Here is a 24,031-nt window from a genome sequence, read left to right on the forward strand (position 1 = left end):
TATAATTTATAATTAAGAGGTTGAATGGTGACCTGACATAAGTATAGAAATCAGTTTCAGTGCTGAAACATCTATACCTTATGGTTTTTGAGTTTTTCTTCAGCTTCTTGACTTGTAGCTGCCTTGGCTGTTGAAAATTCAGTTAACTTTTTCTCCACCTCATTCATTAGATCAATAACCTGCTGTCTGGCCGCCTGGTAGGCATTCCACTGTGAAACACATCTAAAAAATGAACATCATGGTTACTTTAAATTTCCCTTCTCTGATGGGAGCAATTTAGGAGACAAAAAACACGTAAGAAAAAGATTGTGCACTCCAAAATGAATGCCCAACTTCAGTTTTAATATATGTGTCAGCATAGCCATGTGTGATAAAACTGTGTGTGTCTTTAATCGTGGATTGAACAATTAATCAGAGTTTAAATGTGTCTGCGACCCTTCTATTATATCTCGCCATAATAATTCTGAAAACATAAATGAAACTGATAACTCAGAGCTTTAGTTCAATTATTTTTAAGGGTAAAAATAATATTCAGAACTTTCTTTTCTTTTCACATATGGTCATACTATGTAGACAAAAGCTAAGAAAAAAGGGTATGTTTGTACCACACTAACGAGGTTGAATCAAATGTCAACATTGAGACTCTGCATTTGGCATTTTTCCCAAGGATGTCCAAGATTATAAAAAAATGCAGTGACAATAAGAAAATGCAGCCAAATTACTTCCATGTATCCATACATATCACATGTAGGCTGAAGGATATATGAGAAAAGAAAAGGAAAACAATATATTCAAAAGTTGTGAAGCAGTACCTCTGCTGTGGTACAGTACCTGTGCAGAAGTTCCTGCTGGCTGTGTGCTTGCTGACTGACCCCTACTCCTCTGTGCTGTAAGGATGTGACAGTCTGACCCAGCTGCTCGTTCACAGTCGCACTCATGAAGGGTTCCAGTTGAGGTAGCAAAGCCTCAAGCTCTTGCAAATGATTGGGAAACTGAGTCTCCGTGCTGAAGAACTCGCTGTGATGCTTGTGGGACTCCTCAGAGTTCTCCACGTCAAGCCCATTGCTAGCCTGCTGTAGCAGAGCACCAGCATCCTCCAGCCAATCATTGGCAGACTGTACTGTTGAATGGTACCTCTGGCACAACACAAGAATCTTCTCCAATGTAGTCTGTAAAACATGTTGTAAAAAACTATTCAAGCAGAAAACAATCATGAGCAATTTTAAGAGTGTGCAGAGAAGCCATTACACATACCTGAGACTGAAACCGGAAGTACGGTTAAACATGTATTTTAATTATTTATTTGACAGTAATATTCCTAATATTAGGTTTTTTTTTATCACCAGCAGTGGAGGGGGCTAAAACTGTGTCATAAACAACAAGTATTAGTAATAATAAACTTTGTACTCATGTATTACTCATAGTCGAATAACTGCCATACCCATTACAGATACTTATTTATACTTGTTACTCAGCACACCCCTAGTAATACTTTGCTTTAAGACTGCAGTTTTTTACTTTAACATGCCTTGCTAAACAATGCCATGTCTTCACCATGGTATACCACAGTCCGCTTTTAGAACGATGTAGAATCCAGTAACTATGTAGAATCCGGATTTATTAATATTTCTAAATTTAGAAAAATCTTGGGACAAGATATATGATTATGCTATAAATTAAGCTATAAATCAGAACCAATCACAAGCAGCCTTTCCTGTGTATAATATGGAATTGTTTTTACTGACACAATCTAGTTCAATTGCCATGTACAAAAGTAATGTTTGCTACACATGTTGCAGCTAAATATTCTTAGCATATTGTACTAAAATTGTCACATTTTCTCAAGTGTTGTTTAAAAGAGAACTTGCAATTGGTGATGGGTTAGACTGTTAATTATGAACGCAAAACTTAAATCACCTGCTTGTTATTCAAAGCTTTTTGAACATCTTCTTCCAGCTTTGAAAGCTCCTCAAGTGTGGTTTCCACACCGCTGGGAACAAGCTCCTTGGCTTTGGTATATTTTTGCTTTTCCTTGCAGCTCAAGGCAGCCATAATCCGAAGCCTTGACTGCACCTCCTCCTGTAGGATCTGGAGTTTCCTGATGTCTTCTTGAATCCTCTGGACTTTTACATCCAAACATAGCGGAGCACTTAGCTCATCCCTGATCTGCTGCAAGCACTCCAGAGTTCTGCAGATCTCAGTCTGGAAGTCTTTGCTCTGCACAAACCGGCTCTCACATTCCACCACCCTCTCCCCTACAGTGGTCTGCAGGGACTTCAGCTCTTCCTGCCTTGAGGTTATCTTCTGCCTGGTGGACTGGTAAGCTGCTTGGTCAAGCTGAGGGGACAGAAGTTCAAGTTGTTCCACAATACTCTTCAGTAAAGAACTGGCGTCTTGAACACTGCCTGCCAGAGCAAGGTGGTTTTTGAGCTTTTCTTCGGCAGGTAGAGTCTCCTCATTTACTTTGATCAGCTCTTCCTTGATGGTCTTCAGCTGAGTTTCCAATTGCAAAGTCATGGTTTCGTGGTCTTGGAGCGATTCTACGGTGTTGTCCAAACCACTCACTCTTTGCTCAATACGCCTCTTCAGTCCATTATAAAGGCTCACAAGCTGAACCATTTCTTCTGGTAGCCAGGGCTGACCTGTACTGCGGAAGCCCTCCTTCTTCTGATTTAGTTCATTGACAGCCGGCCCTAGGTTGGTCACCTCAGCAAGAAGAGATTTATAATCACTCTGTAGTCTCACAATATCTTTGGACTCAAGGCTAATAGGATTTTTGGTCATGTTGTGCAACTGCTCCTCCAGTTCAGTCAAAGCTTTTTTTGTTAATTCTATAAAGGAGGCATATTCTTTCCGCCCGAGAATTGCCTGTTGAATTTTCTCCCTTTTTTCTTTAGCCAAAGCTAAAATACTGTTGTATTGTTGAGGCAGAGCGTTCAGTTTTTCATCCAAGTAAGAGTGATCCACTTCATTGAGAGAGGGAAGTATCTCTTGACCTGTTCGCTGCACAATGAGCAGAAGATTCTCATATTCCATTGCCTGCTCTAATATCTGTTGGTACTTGGCAAGCTGGGAATATAGCTCTGAGTCTCCACTCATGAGGTTAATTTCAGGGAATGTGACAATATCCACTTGTTTCAACCACTGGCAAGTTTTATCCAAATCCATCTTAAAGTACTTCCTGGAGACCAGCACCTTTTCCAGTTCCTGCAGCCTCTGTGTGCATCTCTGTAAAGCCACCTCATAAACGTTTTGTAGCTCCTGCAATTTACTCAAAACTTCCACCTTCTCATCTTCTGTTGTCTCTTTCATCAGTTCCCTTCCTTGAGACCACAGTGAGGTAAGCTCACTTTGATATGCTTTCAGGTTGCTCTGAACGTTCTTGCAAATCCTAATCTGTTTGCTCAAATCCTCCGGCAAAAGGGCAATGTGCTCTTCGGATATGGCCTTCCTCTCGTTCTGCTGAATGCAGATGATAGCTTGATGTGTGGCCAGCAGGAACTGTGTTTTTTCAGAGAAAGCTTTGCTGAGATACTTCCTCCGTTGACCAACAATGTCACTAAGAGACACAACTTCACTTTGCACATCTGAGATTAACTTTTGAAGTCGTTGTCGTTCATTCAAGCCAAGGTTTGCCATAACTCTGTCTGCATCTGCAATTGCTGCCCCCAGGAGTAGTTGCTTGGAATCCAGTTCACTACAAATACTGAGATGATCAAATAGGAAACTCTGAGCTAGTTCTGGATGGGGACTCATCTTCATGGCTTCAGATAACGCGGGTTGTTGCTCCTCCGCCCATTCTCGAGCCTCCTTCAGCCTGGTCTCCACTTGGCACATATCTTCCAAGGTAGTCACAGAGTCCTGGATCTTCTTCACGATCAGGCTCTCCAAGTGGGCCCAGCGCTGCTCAAAGTGACTAGTTTGCTCCTTCACCAGCTCTTTATCATCTAAGTTCAGGCGGTCTATCACTTTCTGTCTGTGCTCTTTCAGATCATCAAGGGTGCACCTTTGCTCCTCTAGTGCTGCTGCTAGTTTCTTTAGGGCTTCTAGATGTTCTGCTGTGCTCTCTGTGTCAGTTCTAGAAAATAAAGTTGGTAAAAGATTGAAAACAGCAAAAAGCAACAAAAATAACGGATACATTATTCTTGGTGTAGTAATTAAATAAATCAATAATTTACACTACATTATAGAAGTATGTTTAATATACATTTTGCTTGCTACACACAGTAGGGGTAGAGCCAGATTTATGTTCTATTTCTGCAAAGGTTTTTACCTGGCCAGGTTGTCCCATTCTTTAGACACCTTGTCAAAGAGCACCTCTACAGCACTAATGCAGTCGTGGTAGTCTCTGGTTCTCTGCAAGTCTCCCTCCCTCTGCGATACCAGCTTGTTCAACTGGTGGCAGAGCTCCAGCCACTGGTTACTCAGACGCCCGATCTCTGCATGCTCTGGGGACTTCTGTCCCCCAGTCAGACTGTTCACTCTCTCTGTCATCCTTGTGATGATCACCTGCTTCGCATGGAGCTGCTGACTGAACTCCTGTTTGGGAAAAAAGAATAGTCTGTAAATACACTAAAATTTCTATATACTGTTGTTGGCGGCTAAGTGGGTAGGTCTTTCAGTGAATTCCTTCCAAGGAAAAACTAAACTATAAGACAAGGCAACCTTGATGCAACCATTATTAATCAATAGTTTTTCATCAAGTGATGTACAGATGCCTCATGTGTACTGAATCACTTTCCAGTATATACAAGCTTTATTTAATGTTTGGCCTTTAGGTCTGGAACTTGTGGAATTAGTCTAAGGGATCCACACCTGCACTTGTAAGAGCATATTGTGTGCTATCTTGGGCTCTAGCTCAGCTGGTCTCCTGTTGAGGTTCTGCAGCTGATGCTCCATCTCCTGAAAGTGGGTTGTAAGCTCTGCTTTCTCCTGTTTGATTTCTTCCCATCCTTGGGCCATCTCTTGAGTTTGAGACATAATTTCTTCTATCTAAATAAAATAAAAAGAAAACACATTAGAGTTGAGTTCAGGACAATACCAATTGAGATTACTTGTAGTTTTCAAGGGGTCTTCCTGGAAGACAGCAACACCACTTATTAATATCCAGTTACTACTAAAACAGTGATATCCAATTACTACTATAAAACAATTAAATAAAATTGTAATTTTGCAATGCTGTTGTGAGAACAGCCTTAAAGAGTAAGTAGCAGGGTTTAAAAAAAGATAGCGTTACACATCCCCATGTGTTGCTATAACTGTTTAAATAACGTACCTGTCATTTTTCATTTCATTGTTAACATCCTAACAACTTTTTACACTTATAACTTTAAAGTCTGTTTCAAAGCTCTTTTCAAAATGGCTGCTCTAGTGAACTGGGGTTTCAGATCTGTCCTCTAAATCAGTGGTGCACAAAGTGTAGGGCATGCCCCCCTGGGGGGGGGGGGGGGGGCGCAACTATGACTAAAGGGGCAGTTCTATAACAGTTTAAAAAAATACATTTGAAATAAATACATAAATGACAGCTAATTAGTCCAAGTTCTTACCTTTCAAATGAGCCATTGACGACCATTCTAGGACTTGTAGAACCGGAGAAATTATGTTTGAAGTGGCAGGTGTCAGTGAAACTGTAGTTCTTTAAACAGTTGAAGCAACACGTGAGGATGTATAACGGTATATTTTTCTGAACCCTGCTACTTACTCTTTAAATACCCTGATGTGTTTAAGTTTCAGCCTGGACTAGAAATTAGTTTCTTCTATGTTTAACATCATACATTTGCTACAAGCTTTGGTCTTGCTAATAAAGTATTACTTAAATCAATAATGTGGGGCTTGAAAACTTCTTAGTCCTACCATCTGTTTTATCTGCTGGATTTCTGCTGCAGTCCTTCTGACAGATTCGTCTGAAAGGTCACACATTGAGCAGACGAGATCTAGGTAAGTACTGGCTTGTTCCTGTAGTGCTCTGTAGTGTTTCACCTTTGAGAATTAAAAACAGAAGAGAACAGAATATTTAATCTATTTAATCCAACATGGTCTGCTAGCTCAGAGGTCTTTTCTGGACATCAGCTGTTGTTTCATTCCATTACAGTGTATTAAGACCAAGGATGTCCAGTGAGCCTGCAGCTATGATTTCCTATGTCTTAATACAACACAGCACATTCCTAACACTGCTACAAAACTGCACTGCAAATATATTATTTTTAATACACCTAGAATTGCATGCCAAATGACTATACAGGTTTGTCAAAGAATATTGTATTTTTAAACTGGTTCACCTCTTTTAGTGCCTCTTGCAGGCTTAAGGGGGGTTGTGTATGCAGCTGTAACTCCTGCTGGACAGTGGAAAGCCAGGTTTGGCACTGTTGTAATGTATCCTGATGGCTGACATGCTTCTGAAGCTCCCGATCTAGGCCCTGGTAAACCTGCAAAATGAGAATCCCCATCATAATTGAGTGTACATGACATAGATACTGAAGACTGTTAAACATTTTGATGGTCTACATTAGCTACTCTAACAAAGAATTGCATTGGTTCTTTACTTACCCGCTGGGCTGTGCTACAGATGGCAGAATAGCTGTCTCTAGTCCCCTGCTGATGGGCTTGTATCTGCTGTTTGATTTTCCCTTGAAGATGTTCTGTATAGCTGCTGATAAGATAGTCTCCTGTACCTTTCAGGCTTGTCAAGCGCTCCTCAAAACCGGCAATCTCCTCCATTATTGCCTGTCAATTTAAAGATAGTTTGAAAAGCAAAGTTTAATTGTAGTTTCAGAATTCTGTACTTTGTATTCTGTAGGGTCTTCTCCCTGGTGGTCTTCAGGAATCCGCGACCCACCTCAATATCGCTCTGCAACAACTGCACAGGCAAAAACACACTCATTGTTAATACACAGCCTAGACTGTTTTTTTTCTTTCTTTTTGCTTTGATTTAATTGTATTTAATCAATTTGGATAGTATGGTATCAGTGTATTGATTTGCTTTTGAGCTTAACGGGACACTAACAATCATTCAGTCTACATGTCTGACTGCTCATTTGATTTATGTTGACAATGCTTCATAACTGAAGAAGAATTTCTTCTGGGTCTGAGAATTGCAAACTTTCAAAAGAGAAGAATATCAACGTTATAATCTCAAATATAGCATATATTTTAGTTTTTCATAAAATGTTGGTTTTATTGTAGTTTCAGAATTCTGTACTTTACACATTCTTTACAAAGAGCTGTACTGCTGTATGACTACAGGAACATGAGTCCCCCATTCAACAAGAAGTGAGCTTTACCATATTCATTGGGAAATGCGTAAGTACCGTTTTCAATTGAGCACAATAGACTTTAGGACTTTTATTTGATTGTTTTTTTTAATAATTATAAGTTAGTAATGAAAACTCACTAGTGGAAAATACAAATTGCATTTACTCATTCAAAGTTAATTAATTTGATATTTTTCTAGATTCTATAGGTATTTCTATTCCTGATATTGTATATTTTCTTTAAAAATAGTATGAACATTTAATCAAAAGCGCTCCCTTATTTCCACCCCAGACCCTTCTCACTGTTCTGCACCTTGTGCCTAGCCAGCTGCTGTGTTGCCATCTCCAGATTGCAGCTCTGCATGGAGTCTGAGGTGACCAGGCGACTCGACATCTGCAGCAGCCACTTTTCCACCTCCTGCAGATCGCTATTGTAAGCCTCGTGCTCCTTCACTCTTGTCACCAGGTTCTGCACATGTGTCTAAAGAACATGAACATACACAGATTGAAAACAGCAGCATATTTTATATTTAAAAAATACTTCAATTTTATTCACCAATACCTCTAAAATATATCTTATAGCATCTGAATCAATGTGCTCTATTCAGAAAACATAAAGCCTACTGTGATTGGCATTAACAGCCTAGAAGAGTTTCATGAAAACTACATTTATTTTGGATTCTGTTTTTTTTTAATTTTTCTCATTACTATGAACCAGTTTTTTTCAAATGTGTTTCTAAATATTTACCCTTACAATATAAGAAACACTGCTACAAGTATAACAACAATGATGAAAGCTACGGATGTGGAAAGGAAGGTTCATGTTTTCAGCATCTCAGTCTGCCTTTGCCTCATTCCACTGCTTGTTAAACTGAAGCTTCTTACCACAGCAATATTGCAGAGCTTGTGATATTCGGACTGAAGTTTATTCATGTTGTTGCTGACAGAGGGGTCCCGGATGATGTCAAGCAGGGCCCGTCCCTTCTCAATCACTGACTTTACTGAAGACTCATGGGACAGGACTGTCTGCTGAATAGTCTGAAGGAAGTAAAACTGTGTTTAGGACATGGTGCATCCCAGGCTTTCCACTTACGCATACTGCACATTTTGATGACAGACACTACAACAGTTAACAACATACATGCACCACCACAGCTGTAAACCATCCTGATTGAAGTGTGACATGTAGAAAATCTACAACAGTGCCCGCTTAAACCACTACTGTACACTGAAGGCAATAGCCAAAACCTTTTTTCTTATAGTTTTACCTGAGCTGGAGCCACTAATACTTTCAGTTTTAGACAGCACAAAAACTATCAAACGCACCAAGGAAATGCAATGTCTGTGGCTTGTATACCTTGTATTTTGCTAACTGAGCTTTCTTCTCATAGAGCTCCGCTTTGGGCTCCACAGGAGTGTGCAGTAGGGTCTGAGTTTCCATCAGCCACTGTGCCTGGCCCTTGTACTTGTCCAGGAACTCTTTGGACAGGTGCATGCTCTTCTCCAGCGTGCTGTACTCTACCCGGGCAGCTCCTATCAACTCATCGAGCTGGGAAAGCTGGGTGTCCACTTCTTGCCTCAGTTGCTGAGATTCTGCTTCCTCCAGGTAGGCCATGGCTTTCTCTGTCTTCTCCCTGGTGGCTTTCAGGAATCTGTGACCCACCTCAATATCGCTTTGTAACAACTGCACAGGTGAAAACACACTAATTGTTTATATATAGCCTATACAGTTTTTTTGCTTTGATTGAATTGTATTCAATCAATTACTCATAAATTCACAATTTGGAAAGTATCAGTGTATTGATTTGCTTTTGAGCTTAACGGGACACTAACAATCATTCAGTGTACATGTCTGACTGCTCATTTAATTTATGTTGACAATGCTTCATAACTGAAGAAGAATTTCTTCTAGGTCTCAGAATTGCAAACTTTCAAAGAGAAGAATATCAATGTTGTATTCTCAAATATTTTAGTTTTTTCATAAAATGTTGATATCTGAACAAGCCTATAAACATATCCTAGTACCTAACCAAATTACTGTATTCTAGTCAATCTAGTGCATCCTGTTTTTTTTTCTTTTAAAAGACATGATACTCAAACAGAACAGGAATAAACACTCCAGTTTTCATCTCTATTCTTTTTTACCTCCAGTTTCTTCATCTTGTTCTCCATGGCAACTCTGTCAACCACGTTGATGCTAACTGCTATGTTTTTGAAGTTCTTCTGAGCTGCACTGAGCCAGTCAGTGTAGGAGCTGAAGACAGTCATTGCCTCCTCGATACTTCTGATTTCTTCTTCAAGCTGCTTCATTGTCTCCTAAACCAGCAGAAATAATCATATACCAAAACATGTGTGGTTTCAACTGTCTGGGTCTGACAGTTTAACCTTTTTGCCTGCTTAGCTCAGTGGGCTGTTACTGTGTGTACTAAGGTGTTTAAGGACTAGAGGATATGCATTTCCCATTCCTTTGAAATTTTGTTTTAAAAAAAAGTACCATGTTCACCAGATACTAAACATTTCCCTCTCCACACCACCCAATAATAACTGAATTACAGTTGACACACTTATTGTTACTATCCCTTCTAGATCCTTGATGCACCTGGCAGCACTGTGTTCAAGTTAAAATCTCAACCAAATGAACAGCAGTGACAATATTTTGCCACCGCTGGCAATGTCTAAGAGGATGACTACAATAAGGATTTTACCAACAGATGAAGCAGGAGAGCCTGGTATCTCGCGGTGAGCTGTGTGGCACGGCTGCTAACTCTGCTGCTGATGTGGGTCTCTTCCAGGACCTGCTGGGCCAGGGCACTGACACCTTCCACTTCATCTTTATACACCAGCGTCTCTTCATGCCAGCTCTGAACAGGGGCACAGAATAAATACAATTGCAATTAAGCAACTCCTTGTTTGATTGCATTCTCAACGGGAGCACAAAACAGAAACTTAACTGGCAAAAAAAAGTGATATTGAGTCAACTATCAACTTTACTGTTTTTGTTTTCGTTTTTTAAACCTATAACACTACCAAAACTAATCATACTCAGTACAAACAATCAAATTACTAATATCTATGGCTCAACTCAACAGTAGAATTAAGTTTAATTCTGAACAAAGAAGTCTGTACTTGTAAACACCTGCTTTCTTCCCCCTCTTAGTCTTGCTTTCCCCTACCTTCATCATCTGCAGCTGAGCCTCCTTGGTGTCTCTATCGGAGCGCCTGTCTGAGCGGATGTTCCCCTTGCTCTCCATGTTCCTGAGCCACGCATCCAGGTGCTGGAACTTCTGCTCCATCTGCCGGAGCTTGGTGAGGGTGGTGTTGAGCTGGGCCCTGCTCTCTGCCAGCCTTGCCTGATACACCTGCCAGTCCTGCTCCACCGTCTCCAGGGCGCGGTCCTCTATCTGAGGGGCTCCCCAGGGGATAACCTGCTCCCGACTGCTGAGCACCGTGTCCAACAGAGCCTGCCCCTCAGTGCAGCGCACCTGGAGGTCCTAACACAGAGGAATAAGAAAGAAAAATTAGCTCACTCAGGATGACAATAACCTAATGTAACCCATGCATACAGTTGCAAAACTGCAGACCAGTGGTACAAATAGCAAAGTGTAGTTTGAAAGAAGTGTAAACATGCACTATATTCTGTTACAGCAATAAGGCATATCAGAGTTGTGGTGTGGCCATCTTTGATTCCAATATTCTTTTTTTTTATTGTTTTACAAAGATGTCATAAGTCATAAGATGAACTAATAGGCAGATTAGTGAACAAACGCTACAGCAGGGGACAGCATGCTTTTTCAATCTAAAGATTTTTAACCTAGTATGATAGTAATTGTACTTTGAAAAAAAGCACAGGGTAGCTCTTACCTGTAGTTCCAGCAGGGTATTTTCTAATGTCTCCACATCTCCCTCCATCTGGGAGCAGCATCCCAGTCTCTCCTGCTCCTGCTCCAGCCAGTCCTCAAACATGTGAAGACCTCGCTGGTATTCCTGGTGTGCTAGGACCAGCTCCTCAGCTTTAACCATTGATCCCTAAAGAAAATAACAACCAGTATGTTATCTATCCAAAACAATAAAAATTGTTTATTAAACATACAGTATACCCCAGTTCCACTTCCATTTAGCAGGGGTATGAGTTCAACACCATTGTGTTCGTTGACAGCTATTATTAACGTGTAGTACTACTTCTCTAACTTAGTTTTATTATCAGGTTCTTGCAAAGTATGAGATTAACCTACTTTTAGAATAGTTGATTGTGGTATACAACTGCAATATCTGATAAGAAAGCAATAACATAACAGGGTGTTTAAATGTGATCCCATTCCTGCACACCTAGGGGTGTTGCCTAGGGGTATCCAAACACTATATTTGAACACCCTGGGAAGGCGATAAACAGCCTTTATGTTCAGATTTTAACTGCAGTATGTTATTTAACTTTTCTACAATTGGAAGATCGTTGAATAGTGTTTTTACCACATCTGATTTTGAAATGTATCTTGCATACATTAAAATCCAACAACAGAATAACAGAGTGAATGGCATGGATCCGAATTAAATAATAGTGGCGCTTAATATAAGGAAAGTCATTTCTCATGAAAATGGCCATAAACACCTCACTCACTGTTATTCAGCCATCCTCATTCATGAAATAACCACAGCCCTCCCGATGTATTGCGCAATAAAGGAAAAGCATAGCCAAACATGAAAATAGTCTGGTAGAGAATTCAAAGAATTCAAATTCGAAGAGCATCAAAACCACACAACTACATCGACAAACATTACAAAATACATTCATGACTTCTCAAAAAGCTAAAAGTAAAAATAGATGAATTAATACAAAACACACAAACACACCCACACCCATGCACACACACACACACACACATGCACACACACACACACACCCATGCACACACACACACACACACACATGCACACACACATGCACACACACACACACACACATGCACACACACACACCCATGCACACACACACACGTTTGCATTCCTATTTGTGGGGACTTCTCATTGACTTTCACTATATTTTTATTTATTTCTAAGTCCAGTCAGACAAAACTCCACATTGGGTGAAAGTCGACAACAAACTAAATATTTTGACACTTTTTTTTTTTTTGAAGGCATATTTAGTTCTTAAAAAGGCATTTTACAAAGGGGATATCCCCACAACGTAATTTTTTTGGAGTTACTATCTTTGTGGGGACATTTGCTCAGATTTTGTCCCCATATTGATAGTAATACATGCCCCACCCCCCCCCCACCCCCCCCCCACCCCACCCCCCCCCCCCCCCCCACCCCACCCCCACACACACATTTAGTTTCTAAAATCTCAAAGTGCTGTCAGAGTAATAACAGTACTATAGTACTAAATCAAGGACAGTAAAGATCATGGTTTAAAAACCTTAGCCTTGTCTTTGACAGCACTGTATCGCTCCTGAAGGTCCTGAATCTCCAGCTGGGTTTCGTAGTGTTCAGCCATACTGGAGCCTTTCATGGCAATGGTTTCCAGCAAACTGTTATGACTCAACACTTCTTCATGCAGTAACTGGAAAAAAAAATGAAATAGTTTTGGACTTGTGTCATTAGCTAGATTTAACAAAGGTATTTTCTTTGCGCTCAAATGCCTATTGAGAGAATGGAGCTGTCCTCCCTGCTTATTCATTATACATTTCTTATAGTCCAGTTCAAGTGATAATACCCTATACCATTTCATTGTTTTGTAAATTATGTGTTGTGGTGTCAACTTTCAGCTGGAAAGTGCAACATTCTGTTTTTGTCCTAAATGTTATCAGCAGAAACAAAACCGTGTCTGAAAATCAGCTTCGGCCTGCCACCTGCACAGGTGATGAACAAGGGAAAAAGTTAGTTGGAAGATATGTATTTGTGAATACAATAACTACAAACTACCCGTAAAATAATCAAAATAGAGCACAAATACAGACAAATTGCTTCAATATGGTACGGGCAGCTCATCATAAGGAAGTATTAAAGACAACAGGAGGTTACAGATTATAATTTTAATCACATCTGAATGCTTTAGAATGTTCTTAGAAAAAAACGAACAGTCCTTTAAATATTTATATTTAAAAATATTTAAAATAAAAAAAGTCTTGGGCCTATCACACATTTCTTTCAGTTGAAACAAACCTTGGCTTTCCCCAAATTAGCAGTCTTGTCTCTCATCTCTGAGTACTGCTTCTCTGAGATGTTCAGGTTCTTGTCCACACGGTCCATCCAGCTGACAAACTGTCGAACATCCTCCTGGTAACTCGTCCACTGGGACAGTGCCCCTTCAAGCTGGCTGAATGTGCACAGAGCCAGGTTATTTTTTTTTTATCCAGACCCCTTTAAATTACATTTGGTTATATTCCAGTGTGGAATCAAGTCTAATTACTTTTTAACTTTAACTACAGTAGTATTTAATTACTCATCCTATTTTTAAATAATAATAAAAAAAGCAGTCACATGTAAAAAATAATTGCCTGTTCATCACATTTCAGGTTTAATATGAATATGTGTCATAACTATATGAAAAAAAAACAACAAATAAAAAAAATAAGAAACACATTCAACCTGAAATGTACATTTCTTATGTTTTCCTTTCTGAAAAAAAATTACGATAAGGAAAAGATTTGAGAATTGAGCCAATCATGGACAAATAGTCTCCACAAGGTTGCATATTGATAGTAAACAAATACCTCTTGCATTGAATAGAGGCAGACAGAAGGGAGTCCCAGGAGTCTTTGAGATCCTGAATCTGTTTCCGGAGAAATGGGACCCCTTCCGGTGATGTGTTTCTCTGGACTGATTCTCCACGTGTTAATAACATCTTCAACTGGATCTCTTTCTCATGTCTTGCAGCAAGGAGGGCCTGACACAGAAAAAAACAAACCACTTAAAGAAATACAAATGTCCACAAATAAGCTACCGTTTATATAATGCCAACTCATCTTGGTTAACTACTTTAGAATACATTAAACACTCTTATATTTAACAATAATACTGTAGTTATTAAATGCACTTCACAAAGCCTGAGGCTTGTTATTCACAGAAGCTTTTATTTGAAGTAAATCTTGCACGTTGTTTTATTGTTTGTGTTCAAATTCATTTACAACAAACTATCTACATTGATTTGATCTCGAAAAAAGAGGGCACTGCCTTAATGCAGGTTCATGATGAAAAGCTGCATTTTCTTAAAATCCTTGTTAAATACATATATGATGTGCTTCCGTACTTTACCTCCAGTTTTGACATCCTGCTGTCCAGAACATTTTTATCAGCAGTGGGGCTACAATACGACGCCAGCATGTGATTGGCATCTGCAACCCAGTCCTGCAGCTCCTTCAGGCCCTGGGAGAAGAGCTGGTGCTCGGACACAATCCGCTCGATTCTAGAAGCCTTTTCCTGCAAACACCACAGCAGATCTCACCCTTACTGATCCGACATCAGGCAAAACCTTCAGGGAATGCCCCATACCTATTCTAATATGGGAGCAAGACCTGAACTATTACAGTACAGTGCATTTTGATGACTATACTAGTAATCGATCTTGGCGTTTTCTCAATAGATCAATGTAAAAACATCTGTCCTAGCAGATTAAGTGACACCTATTATTGCTATAGTACTATAATATTAGCCATTTCTTTTCATTCTTTTTTGAAGTTTTCTAAAAGAAACATTTTTTTTGTTTACATTAATATTTGGTTCAATCAACAAGAACGATACCAATAATATTATCACCCACATCAAAAAATTGCATTTTTTTTTTTTGTTTTTGACTAAACATCAGTTAAGATTAAAACAGTAAAAGACGAATACAAAGATACACCAAAGAAAGAATTAGATCTTTATAACAAGTATGGTAACCAGAACTTCACCACAAAGGCCACCAATTAGGCAGACACAATTACCTTTGTCAGGTTGCTTAAAGCTAGATACTGTGCAGACAACTGAGACACTCGGTGCATAAAGCTTTTGCCGGCTGCTTGTCCTTCCCAGAGCTGGTGAGCCTTTTCTTTCAGCCTGTTCAGCTGTAATTCCTGACAGGCTATTTCCTCAAGGACAGACTGTAACGCATAGGCAGGTTATAACAAAAGCATGCCACAGAGAAGCAACAAACCAAAGTGTATACTAAAGGTGATCAGCACATAAGAACAAAGTTAATTTTGTTAATAATGCAAAGCAAAGCATTCAAGCAAGGCGGTGCAGCTGAAGTGGTTTAAACATACGAAGGCCACATCTGTCAGAAGGCCTTTGGAACTATTAAAACATGAATAGGGCTTATAAGAAAACACTGGCAACATTTATAGCACAACAAACTGGAAAATGACAAAAGCATGTTGTGGTCAACTCTTTGGCGTTAAAAATGAAGTTATTAAAAATGGGCAGGCATGTGTCCTTAAACAGGCACAAAAAATCAATAAATACAAGGGCAGGATTTAATGATGAACGTACGACAATGCAATACAGGACATGGGAGCTTTAACCCAGATACTGCAATGATGGAGATGATGGTGACACTTAAATGCACATTTGATACATTTAGGATAGTGTGCAATAATTCACTGGTTTAAAATGTGAGTTGAGTGTAGGGTGTGTCATTGTATTTTATCAAAAAGAGAGAAATTCAAAGCTAGGTGGTTCTGTCTGAGTAAACTGCGAATTGACATCTCTTAAAATAAGAAACATAAAAACGCAACTCATAAATCACAAAATAAATGGTTAGCCTTTGTTCAAGGCAAGACAACCTTTTATTCCACATTAATGGTCAGATTCACGATTACTATCACTTGAATAAAAATATGTTTTTTAGTGGAATTTGAATGATAATGTTTGTTGGAGCTGGCCATTAGATACGATTAGGTTGCCACTAGTGAGATCTGTGTGGCAAACATATCTATCAGGAGCACCCATTGTGCGATACCTGCAACTTGTGCTGTTCCTGTTTCTTGGCTTGGAGATTGTGGAGTCGGGCGCTGCTCTCCTGCACTGCTGTTTCTGTGCCATTCAACCACTCCTGAAGAGGCTCTGCACTTGTTTCAAAGTCCTTCATCTGGGACAGCAGATTCTAGAATAACACACAGACACTGCAGTCAACTTCACTAATAAACACAGGACGGTGTGATCTGCAGCCTATGAACTCTGTATTAATCCTACTGGTTGACTTATTTGACCCTCTGTATTAACATCACTCGGACAATACATAATAATACAGAGGAATGAGACAGATTTAGGTACAGGAACACTCCCTTTCGTCCTACAGATGTCTCAGCAGATAGTTAAATGTAATGTTGTACAGACTTAATAATGTATCGGCATGAAGTCAGGACAAGTTTTTGTCCTCACAGCATCAAAAACCATTGGTAACACAATCCAATTATTATTATGCTTGCTTGCAGCCATGCTCCATCATTTACATACTAGGTTGCCTTAGTAAGCCAAAAATTGCTTGAGGTACTGTAGACAGTGAAAGGTAGTGCATAGGTAATGACATCTGAATGAAGTCCCATCAGGAAATACTGTCAGCTCTGTACCTGTAAAGCTGTCTCCCTTTGATGCAGACTTGATAAAAGGTTCTTCCAGTCTTCCCTGGCACTGGTTACTTTGGCTTGAATTGTCTCAACTTTGGGTAAAATACTGCTCAGCAGTTCTCCATTGAAGAAAACGGCATTCACTTTACTTTGTCCTTGCTCTCTGTCAGACAGGAATTCCTATAGTGAAAAATGAACAAAATATAATCTAATTATAACATATTTTTTTCAGATGTTATTGTAAAATATAATGTAGGATATAAGCATGAGATAGTTGACCTAGGATTAACTCATTTATGCATATTGTATAATAAACCAGTAGTGGTTCCCATAGCTCTGTTTTGTATGAGGAAAAGTTGCCTTGCTGTATGCCTTATGGTTTATGTCAGGCTTTACCTGTATTTTCAGTAAGCTGGTAGATGCCTCATTAATGTTCTGAGGGACATCAAAGCACTTGGCGGTGGTGATTTTGGCGCTGACAAGCCACTGCTGAAACTCTCTGAGAGAGGAGCGGAATCTCTGCTCCAGTAGCTTCTCTTTGTTCTGACGCTCTTTAGATGCTTGAAGACAGAGACTGCCAGGAAAAGAAAGTGACAGGGAATACAAGTTCATGAGGCTCTTGATGACACAAACAAGACTTCAAATAGACAAAAATTAGTACCATATTTAATGTGCTGATTGTTAATGCAAAGGATTTGTAAAAGGATTTAATATTTAGTCACTTGGTGAGGCTAAGCACCAAGAACAAATACTGTTAGAATAAAAATGAAAGAATAAAATCTACTATATTTAATCTTAGTAATTGTTCAATTATATTTAACAAAATACTTGGATTGTTAGTATTTGTTCTAAACAATAACACATTATCAATAAATCAATGAACAGGCATTTGAATCTAAAATATCAAAACATGCGTATGTAGCTTAAAACAAGTCAAAGATGAAATGAAAAGTGTTACGAATGGAAAACTATGAATCAAGGAGCAAAAATAGATAATTGTGTCTTGGCAAGGCTGCTGGTCTTCTCAGCTGGGAACTTGTTACCTGTTGTACTCCTTAATTAACGCAGACACTTTCTCTGAATGAGAACTGAGATCTCTTGAGAACCGGCAAAGATCATTTAGCTGAGTCTTCAGGCTGTCTGACATATGTTCTGCCTTCATCAGAGCATCCAATGTTTCCTGTTAATACAAAAACAGCAGGCAATCAAACACAAATAATTAATCATATGGTTATGTTTGCTACACGTATAGTACACAGAATAGAACACAGTTTTTGCATAAAGAGCTGAGGTCAGAAAACTGCTTTTAATAGTATGTATTTACTATAAATAACACATGTAGAATCTGGTATATCTAGTATATGTAGTTTGAATTCAACCACACCCCCCAAAAAAAAACTTTATTAGAAAAGTTTTATTTAAGTAGAGCATTCAGACTATTATTGTATTTTGGAAACTGTGTCAAGACAACATACATGTTTATTTTTTTTGTAAATGCTGCCAAATGTATGTTTTTAATGAACCAGGTACTGTAGTTTATTAATAACAAGCAAACCTGAAGACAAGATAATAAACTGGAGCAGTACGGAGAAAAAAAACATCCCTTTCACAATTGAAAATGAGGGTGGAAAATATCTCAATGTTTCTACTCATAAAGCATTAACATCTTAGTAAATGCACAAAACTGCAATGGATTTACAATGCTAAATTCTTCATGAATACATTCCTAAATTAAAAAAAAAATACCCAAATGCTAATTCACTAAATGGATAAACACTGCAACGCATGTGTGTTTAGAACAAGTACTGGCTTTTGAGAAAGAGAATGTGTAAAACAAGGAGGAGCTCCTCCTACCTTCGCTATCTTCCATCCCTCTACCACTTCCTCGTTGGTGTTTTTGCACTCCTCCACTTGGTTCAGCTTCTGGCCCCACTCCTTGAGGTGGCTGCTGAACTCTTGCAGGCCCTGCTCCAGCTGGCTGGCCTGGGCTGTGAACTCCTGCTCTGAGCTGGCCATCTGACTGAGTGTGCTCTCCAGGCTGCCCTGGGTCTGCTTGGTGCTCCTCTCCCACTGCTCCCAGTCAGACTGCAGGGCCTCTACCTCCATGTCTATCAGCTCACAGCCGATGCCTGCCGTGTGCTCCTTCACCACTGCAGCAAACTCCTGCACTCTGTTTAGACGCTGTCTACCATTCTGTCTGGAATCAATCAGTTCCTGCAATGGAAAGTTGCTACGGTAACTAACACCATCACAGTGTTAAACAAAATGGACTGATTCAGACTGATGATCTGTTTTTTAACGATGTCACATATAACTCTACAGTACTTTTTAACTTTTTATTTTGTATTATAATTCCCACTACTATTTGTCAGACTTTCCAAATGCACCACAATATTATTTTACAATGTTATCTTTGCTGAACATCCATTCAGTCAAACTTACAACTGCATTTTCATTGTGCAATACCAGATGTGCCTGAATGTGCCTTTCCAGATACACATGGCACATTTATGAGACAATGAGTCACTATAATTTGCTTCTGATGCGTCTGTGCCATTAGAAAAGACATGACAGCAAACAGTGCCTGTAAGTAAAGTTTTGACACCCGATTAGGAGATGATAAAAATTCAACACAGACTTGAGGGTTATCTCAGTCACTGAGGTAGAGGAAGTGTGGATTTCCCTTATTTTAAAGCAATAAACAAACATGAAGATATCATCCACAGGTAACACAGCATTAAAAACTAAATTCAAGTGGCGAATGGTTTGTTGCCTTACCTGAATCCTGGTCAGTTTTCTTTGTACAGACGTGGAATCTCCAGACATGTCTGACCAGCGCTGAAGCTCTTCCTTTGCTGAATGCAGCCAGTCTGTGAACTCACGGACTGCTTCATGATAAAAGCGATGGCTATCTACTATATCCTCCAAGGTTTTCACTTTCCCCTGAAACAAAGAAAGACCAAATAAGCAATTACACAGTCGACATTTAGGGCTCATTCCTCTGCTAGCCTGTGACTATCATTAGAAAGTTGTTTATTATGTCTTGTCCTCCTCACAAAAGTAGTCCTCTGTGTGGTGAATCATAATACAGTTATGAACTGCGCTTCTACACGGTATTTTATAGATAAAAAAGGAAGCTAAATAATTTACCTTAACCACTGCTGTGATGTCCCCAAACTGTGCCCTCATTTCAGCCTGCACATCCACCCTGAAGGAGGTGTCTCCCGTTTTTTCCAGCAGCTCTCCCGCCTTGTCTGCTAGGCGACTGAAGGCCGCTGAGTGGTTCTCCACGTCGGCTAGTATAGCTCGATTCCGGTCCAGCAGGCAGGCTTTCTCCTTCAGCCCAGGCTGCTGCTGCATTGGGGCCCCCACTTCCTGCTCCACAGACTCCAGCCACTGCTGCAGCTGGCTCTCACTCTCCAGGTAGCTGTTCCACTGAGCTACTGTCCACTCCAGCCGGCTGGAAAAATGGAAACACAAACATGGGGGGTTAGCAGGCAGAGATTATGATGGGTGTTGTTATATAACTGCTTCCAGGGTTCAGCATTATGAGACCTGAGAACTTCACAGCTGTATCTCCATATGCAGCAGTATTAAGTATGTTTCATGGTTATAGTGTCTTGGGTTTCATGGTTATAGTGTCTCGGCTGAATGTCAGCTGGGCTCATTCTTTTATTGAATGTTTCAGGGAAATAAGCTGAGCTTGTATCTCATCACCCTTTTCAAAGTAAAGGGCATGTGAGATTTCACTAAGCCTCTTGTATGTGGGCCAGTAGATCTAATGAAACTATTGGTGCTGTTCAGCAGGACAGGCTAATTTCATTTTTTCCCTCATTTATAGGGATCATGTGCACTAAAAACATTCATGATTAAAACATGCGATGCATCACACCCAAGTTAGCTACAGATAATTTACATTGGTAGTCCCACTTTGCTACTAACCTGTTTTATTTTTGATTATTTAGCTCCATAAGATGTCATGAATGGCAACACTAAAAAAAAACTTTGCTGTTGTTAATGTTTGTGTGCAGGGACATGGATCCTGCAGAAGCTGCTTTTGTTTTTGCCCTTTTCATTGTCTAGGAAAAAGAAGAGCACAAAGAATTGTGTCTGTACCTGTGGCAGCTCATAGAGGCCATGATTACGTTGGCCCACACATCCTTCAGAGTCTGCAGCTGGGAGAAGATCTCTTTTTGCCCCTCTTCATTGCTGCTTTTCATGGTTTGTTCCCCTTTACCAATGGCCATGTTTAGTTTCACTTCACCTTCACCTTTCATCAACAGGATTTCCTTTGCAAAAAAAAAAAATTGCTGAATTCAAACACTTTTAAATATTTTAAATGAAATTAAATGCACTTGAATGAAAAATCTAACTGAGGCAACTTGTGTTACAAATGAACTGTTGAAATGCTAATGGTTGATTTATCACCAAGACCCTTTTTACTACCTTCAAAATATTGCAAAATTTTGGCCTTCAAGTGTTTATCTAGATGACAAGATTCATATTCATGTGTTTATCTCTTTCAGACTACTGTGAGAGCTTAATTAGTGGGCTTTGACTACTGTCATCTCTTAAATTACAGGCTGTTTGAAATGCACTAGCTAGAGTTTATCTGTACCTGCACATGCACAAGCCTTTTCTCCAGGGATTCTTTGCTGCCGGTGATGCTGTCAATGACAGCCAGCCTGTCCTGCACCTCTTTGAGCCAGGCCCAGGTGCTCTGTTGGGTCTCCTCAAAGGCCAGGTGTTCCTGCAAGGCAACCTGACAAACCCGCAGCCTCTCTTTTACCGCCTTCACCAGGTTTTGGTAGCTCGACTGCAGCTGGGAAGTGGTACGCACCTCCCTCCCATCCCCGCAGCCAGACTCACTAAGGCCTTGAGACTTCTGGCACAGCTGCTCGAACGAATCCCTGTGGAGCGTACGGGCAGGAAGGAAATATTAACCAGTGGCATGCTGTGCTTCTGTTCATTGTTACATTATCAATAGGATAGGTTTTACTTCAAATTGCTATCCCACATTTTTTTCAAGACAGGAAAAAACACCAATTACAACTCTAAAAGGAATGAGTTGCTTATTTCTGGTTTGGTAAATTTATTGGATGAATGTACTGAAAAAATAAAAAGGGTACAAATGTCCATTTTGATTAAAAGGTTTTGAGAATATAGCCAATATTCAATTTCATTTGGTTGGTGTTAATTAAATCCCAAATAAAATATTGTTCCAGTGTCACACAATTACCATAAATATTTTGTAACAGCTAAAATGTTAATTGAATTATTGATTACTGGACTCTCAGCCCTCTGCAGCCAGGTGCATTTGCTGTGTATGCAGTTGAAATTAATTATTTTGTGGTGTTTAAATAGAGACCATAGATCATGAAAATAAATCGACAAATAAGACATTTGCAGCTCTGGGTACAGTACGCTTTCTTCAGAGTGGATACCTTTCTCTGAGCAGCTCTTCATGAAACTCCTCCACCCTCTCCACTGCGGCCTTCTTCTCAGGAATGTGCTGCTTAGTCTCTCCCAGTAGCTCTGTGTTCAGCCTCTCTTCCATTTGCTGAACCCAGGAGCTCAATCTTTTGAGCTGGCTGTCAAAACTGCAGGAAAAAAAAAAATCAGCAATTGTAAGGAAAGAATTTTAAAACAAAGGCCCTGCTGTATTACGGCAATGGAAACATCATTTACAAAAAGATGGCTGGAGGGATGGTTTCAGGTGTATATAAACAATAAAAATAAGGAAGTATGTAGGTTATACAAGTGGGTCTAATAGCAATATAATAAAGGCAATTTCCTATCAAATAGATTCTGTGTGGTTGCCTCCCTCACCTGGTGAGCTCTGCAACACTCTCCTCTTGGGCCTGCTGGTTCTGTCTGCACTGCTCCATAAAGCTGTCCCACTCCTGCTGGCTAGCGGACAGCTGCTGCTGGATGTGGCCCGCGTTGGGTTTGGGTAAATGCATAAGCAGCTTCTCTCCATCCTCGCATACAAGAGTAAGCCTTTTCTCTCCTTCATCCACGCAGCTCAGGGCTTCCTGAAGGACACAGCATTGACAACAGCATTTACAATCCAAACCCCTGACATATACTGTAATGGCTAAGGAAAGTCAGTCAAAAAGTAATCATTACTATTTCTGTCCTGGGATATGTAGTGGAGTGGTTACTGGCTAAACAAATTAGTACGGTTGTGCTTATTAGTTAAAAAAAAACTGTTTCTTTGATAAATTAAGTACATTCATGTATTTTCTTAGCTGTTTCTAAAGAAGCCAATAAGAGCCTGGAACTTCATTTAGCTCATGAGTTAATATTTTGTGAATTTGCTGCAGTAATGCAATTAAGAAAACTAAAACATATCTACAGCTGCAAAGAAAAAGAGTCAGCGTATACCCAGGGCAGCTCTAACAACTGATTTCTGTCTTCAGATTTCCCAGCTGCAAAAGCAGCTACTGTACCTTTAGTTTCTGCAGTTTTTCTTCCATGATACTCAAGTCGCCAGACCTGTCAGAGCACTCCCTCACTGTATCCTTAATGTCCGAGAGCCAGCCATGAAACTTCTGGACCAAATCTTTCCAAAGGAAGCATAACAATTCAGAGAGGATGTCATAATCTCAGAACTTAGAGGCACACTGCAAGAACACAGGCCTACAATGGCGGTGTAATGTCTAAAGCTTTTGTGGGTGGGTCTGGATAACACACATGCTGCAGTGGTTTGGAGTCTGGCACGGAGTCCTCAAAAATAAACAGTTTTAACAAGCACAGAAAAGTACTGTATGAGGTCATGATGCCAGGGTACAGAAAATTCATAAAAAAAGATATAATGGTTCATTTAAAAAAAAAAAAAGAAACTAAGCAATGTAAGGTCCCTGTAGTGACTCATAAAAGTCATCCAGATGTATTCAGTTTCTCGGCTCAAGAGTTAAAAGTGCCAGCTTTGATAGTGCTAGCAATTTAGACAGCAATAAGAGTCTGGCCGGCTTCCAGAGATCCGTTACAGTGACTTGGAAGCCTGATCCCCCTGTCATGTGGAGGGCGTTTGCCCTGAGTGGAAAAAGCCACACACACATTTCAATGGATTTCTGCAATACTACATTTGGGAAGGTTAAAAAACGTATACATTGTTTCTGATTTTACGTGGTGCCAGTTGACCAGATATACATTGCATAACATGTACACACACAAAAAAAGAACTAGTACCTGGTCTTGCAATTCTTTTGTGCAGGTTTGAATTCATATTGGGGT

General features: G+C 39.8%; 1 protein-coding gene across 8 annotated transcripts in view; it reads right to left on the bottom strand.

The window, feature by feature from the left end:
- syne1a (spectrin repeat containing, nuclear envelope 1a) overlaps nt 1-24,031 on the bottom strand; it is a 179,149-nt gene that overhangs the window by 76,109 nt on the left and 79,009 nt on the right. For all 8 annotated transcript variants that reach the window (XM_059025182.1, XM_034017823.3, XM_034017822.3 and 5 more), the window contains 32 exons: nt 23,245-23,357; nt 22,622-22,827; nt 22,237-22,392; nt 21,411-21,702; nt 20,909-21,081; nt 19,943-20,252; nt 19,571-19,735; nt 18,647-19,006; nt 17,836-17,972; nt 17,189-17,366; nt 16,796-16,972; nt 16,186-16,329; nt 15,173-15,328; nt 14,502-14,666; nt 13,961-14,133; nt 13,410-13,563; nt 12,664-12,807; nt 11,112-11,276; nt 10,424-10,741; nt 9,956-10,111; nt 9,396-9,566; nt 8,608-8,934; nt 8,136-8,288; nt 7,564-7,731; nt 6,547-6,723; nt 6,279-6,425; nt 5,854-5,979; nt 4,816-4,992; nt 4,274-4,539; nt 1,918-4,078; nt 832-1,169; nt 78-222 (listed from right to left, as the gene is read on the bottom strand). In XM_059025182.1, coding sequence (XP_058881165.1) covers nt 78-222; nt 832-1,169; nt 1,918-4,078; nt 4,274-4,539; nt 4,816-4,992; nt 5,854-5,979; nt 6,279-6,425; nt 6,547-6,723; nt 7,564-7,731; nt 8,136-8,288; nt 8,608-8,934; nt 9,396-9,566; nt 9,956-10,111; nt 10,424-10,741; nt 11,112-11,276; nt 12,664-12,807; nt 13,410-13,563; nt 13,961-14,133; nt 14,502-14,666; nt 15,173-15,328; nt 16,186-16,329; nt 16,796-16,972; nt 17,189-17,366; nt 17,836-17,972; nt 18,647-19,006; nt 19,571-19,735; nt 19,943-20,252; nt 20,909-21,081; nt 21,411-21,702; nt 22,237-22,392; nt 22,622-22,827; nt 23,245-23,357 — 8,198 coding nt within the window. The remainder of the gene's footprint in view (nt 1-77; nt 223-831; nt 1,170-1,917; nt 4,079-4,273; nt 4,540-4,815; nt 4,993-5,853; nt 5,980-6,278; nt 6,426-6,546; nt 6,724-7,563; nt 7,732-8,135; nt 8,289-8,607; nt 8,935-9,395; nt 9,567-9,955; nt 10,112-10,423; nt 10,742-11,111; nt 11,277-12,663; nt 12,808-13,409; nt 13,564-13,960; nt 14,134-14,501; nt 14,667-15,172; nt 15,329-16,185; nt 16,330-16,795; nt 16,973-17,188; nt 17,367-17,835; nt 17,973-18,646; nt 19,007-19,570; nt 19,736-19,942; nt 20,253-20,908; nt 21,082-21,410; nt 21,703-22,236; nt 22,393-22,621; nt 22,828-23,244; nt 23,358-24,031) is intronic.

Source organism: Acipenser ruthenus, chromosome 6 (assembly GCF_902713425.1).
Source record: "Acipenser ruthenus chromosome 6, fAciRut3.2 maternal haplotype, whole genome shotgun sequence".
NCBI classification, from domain to species: Eukaryota; Metazoa; Chordata; class Actinopteri; order Acipenseriformes; family Acipenseridae; genus Acipenser; species Acipenser ruthenus.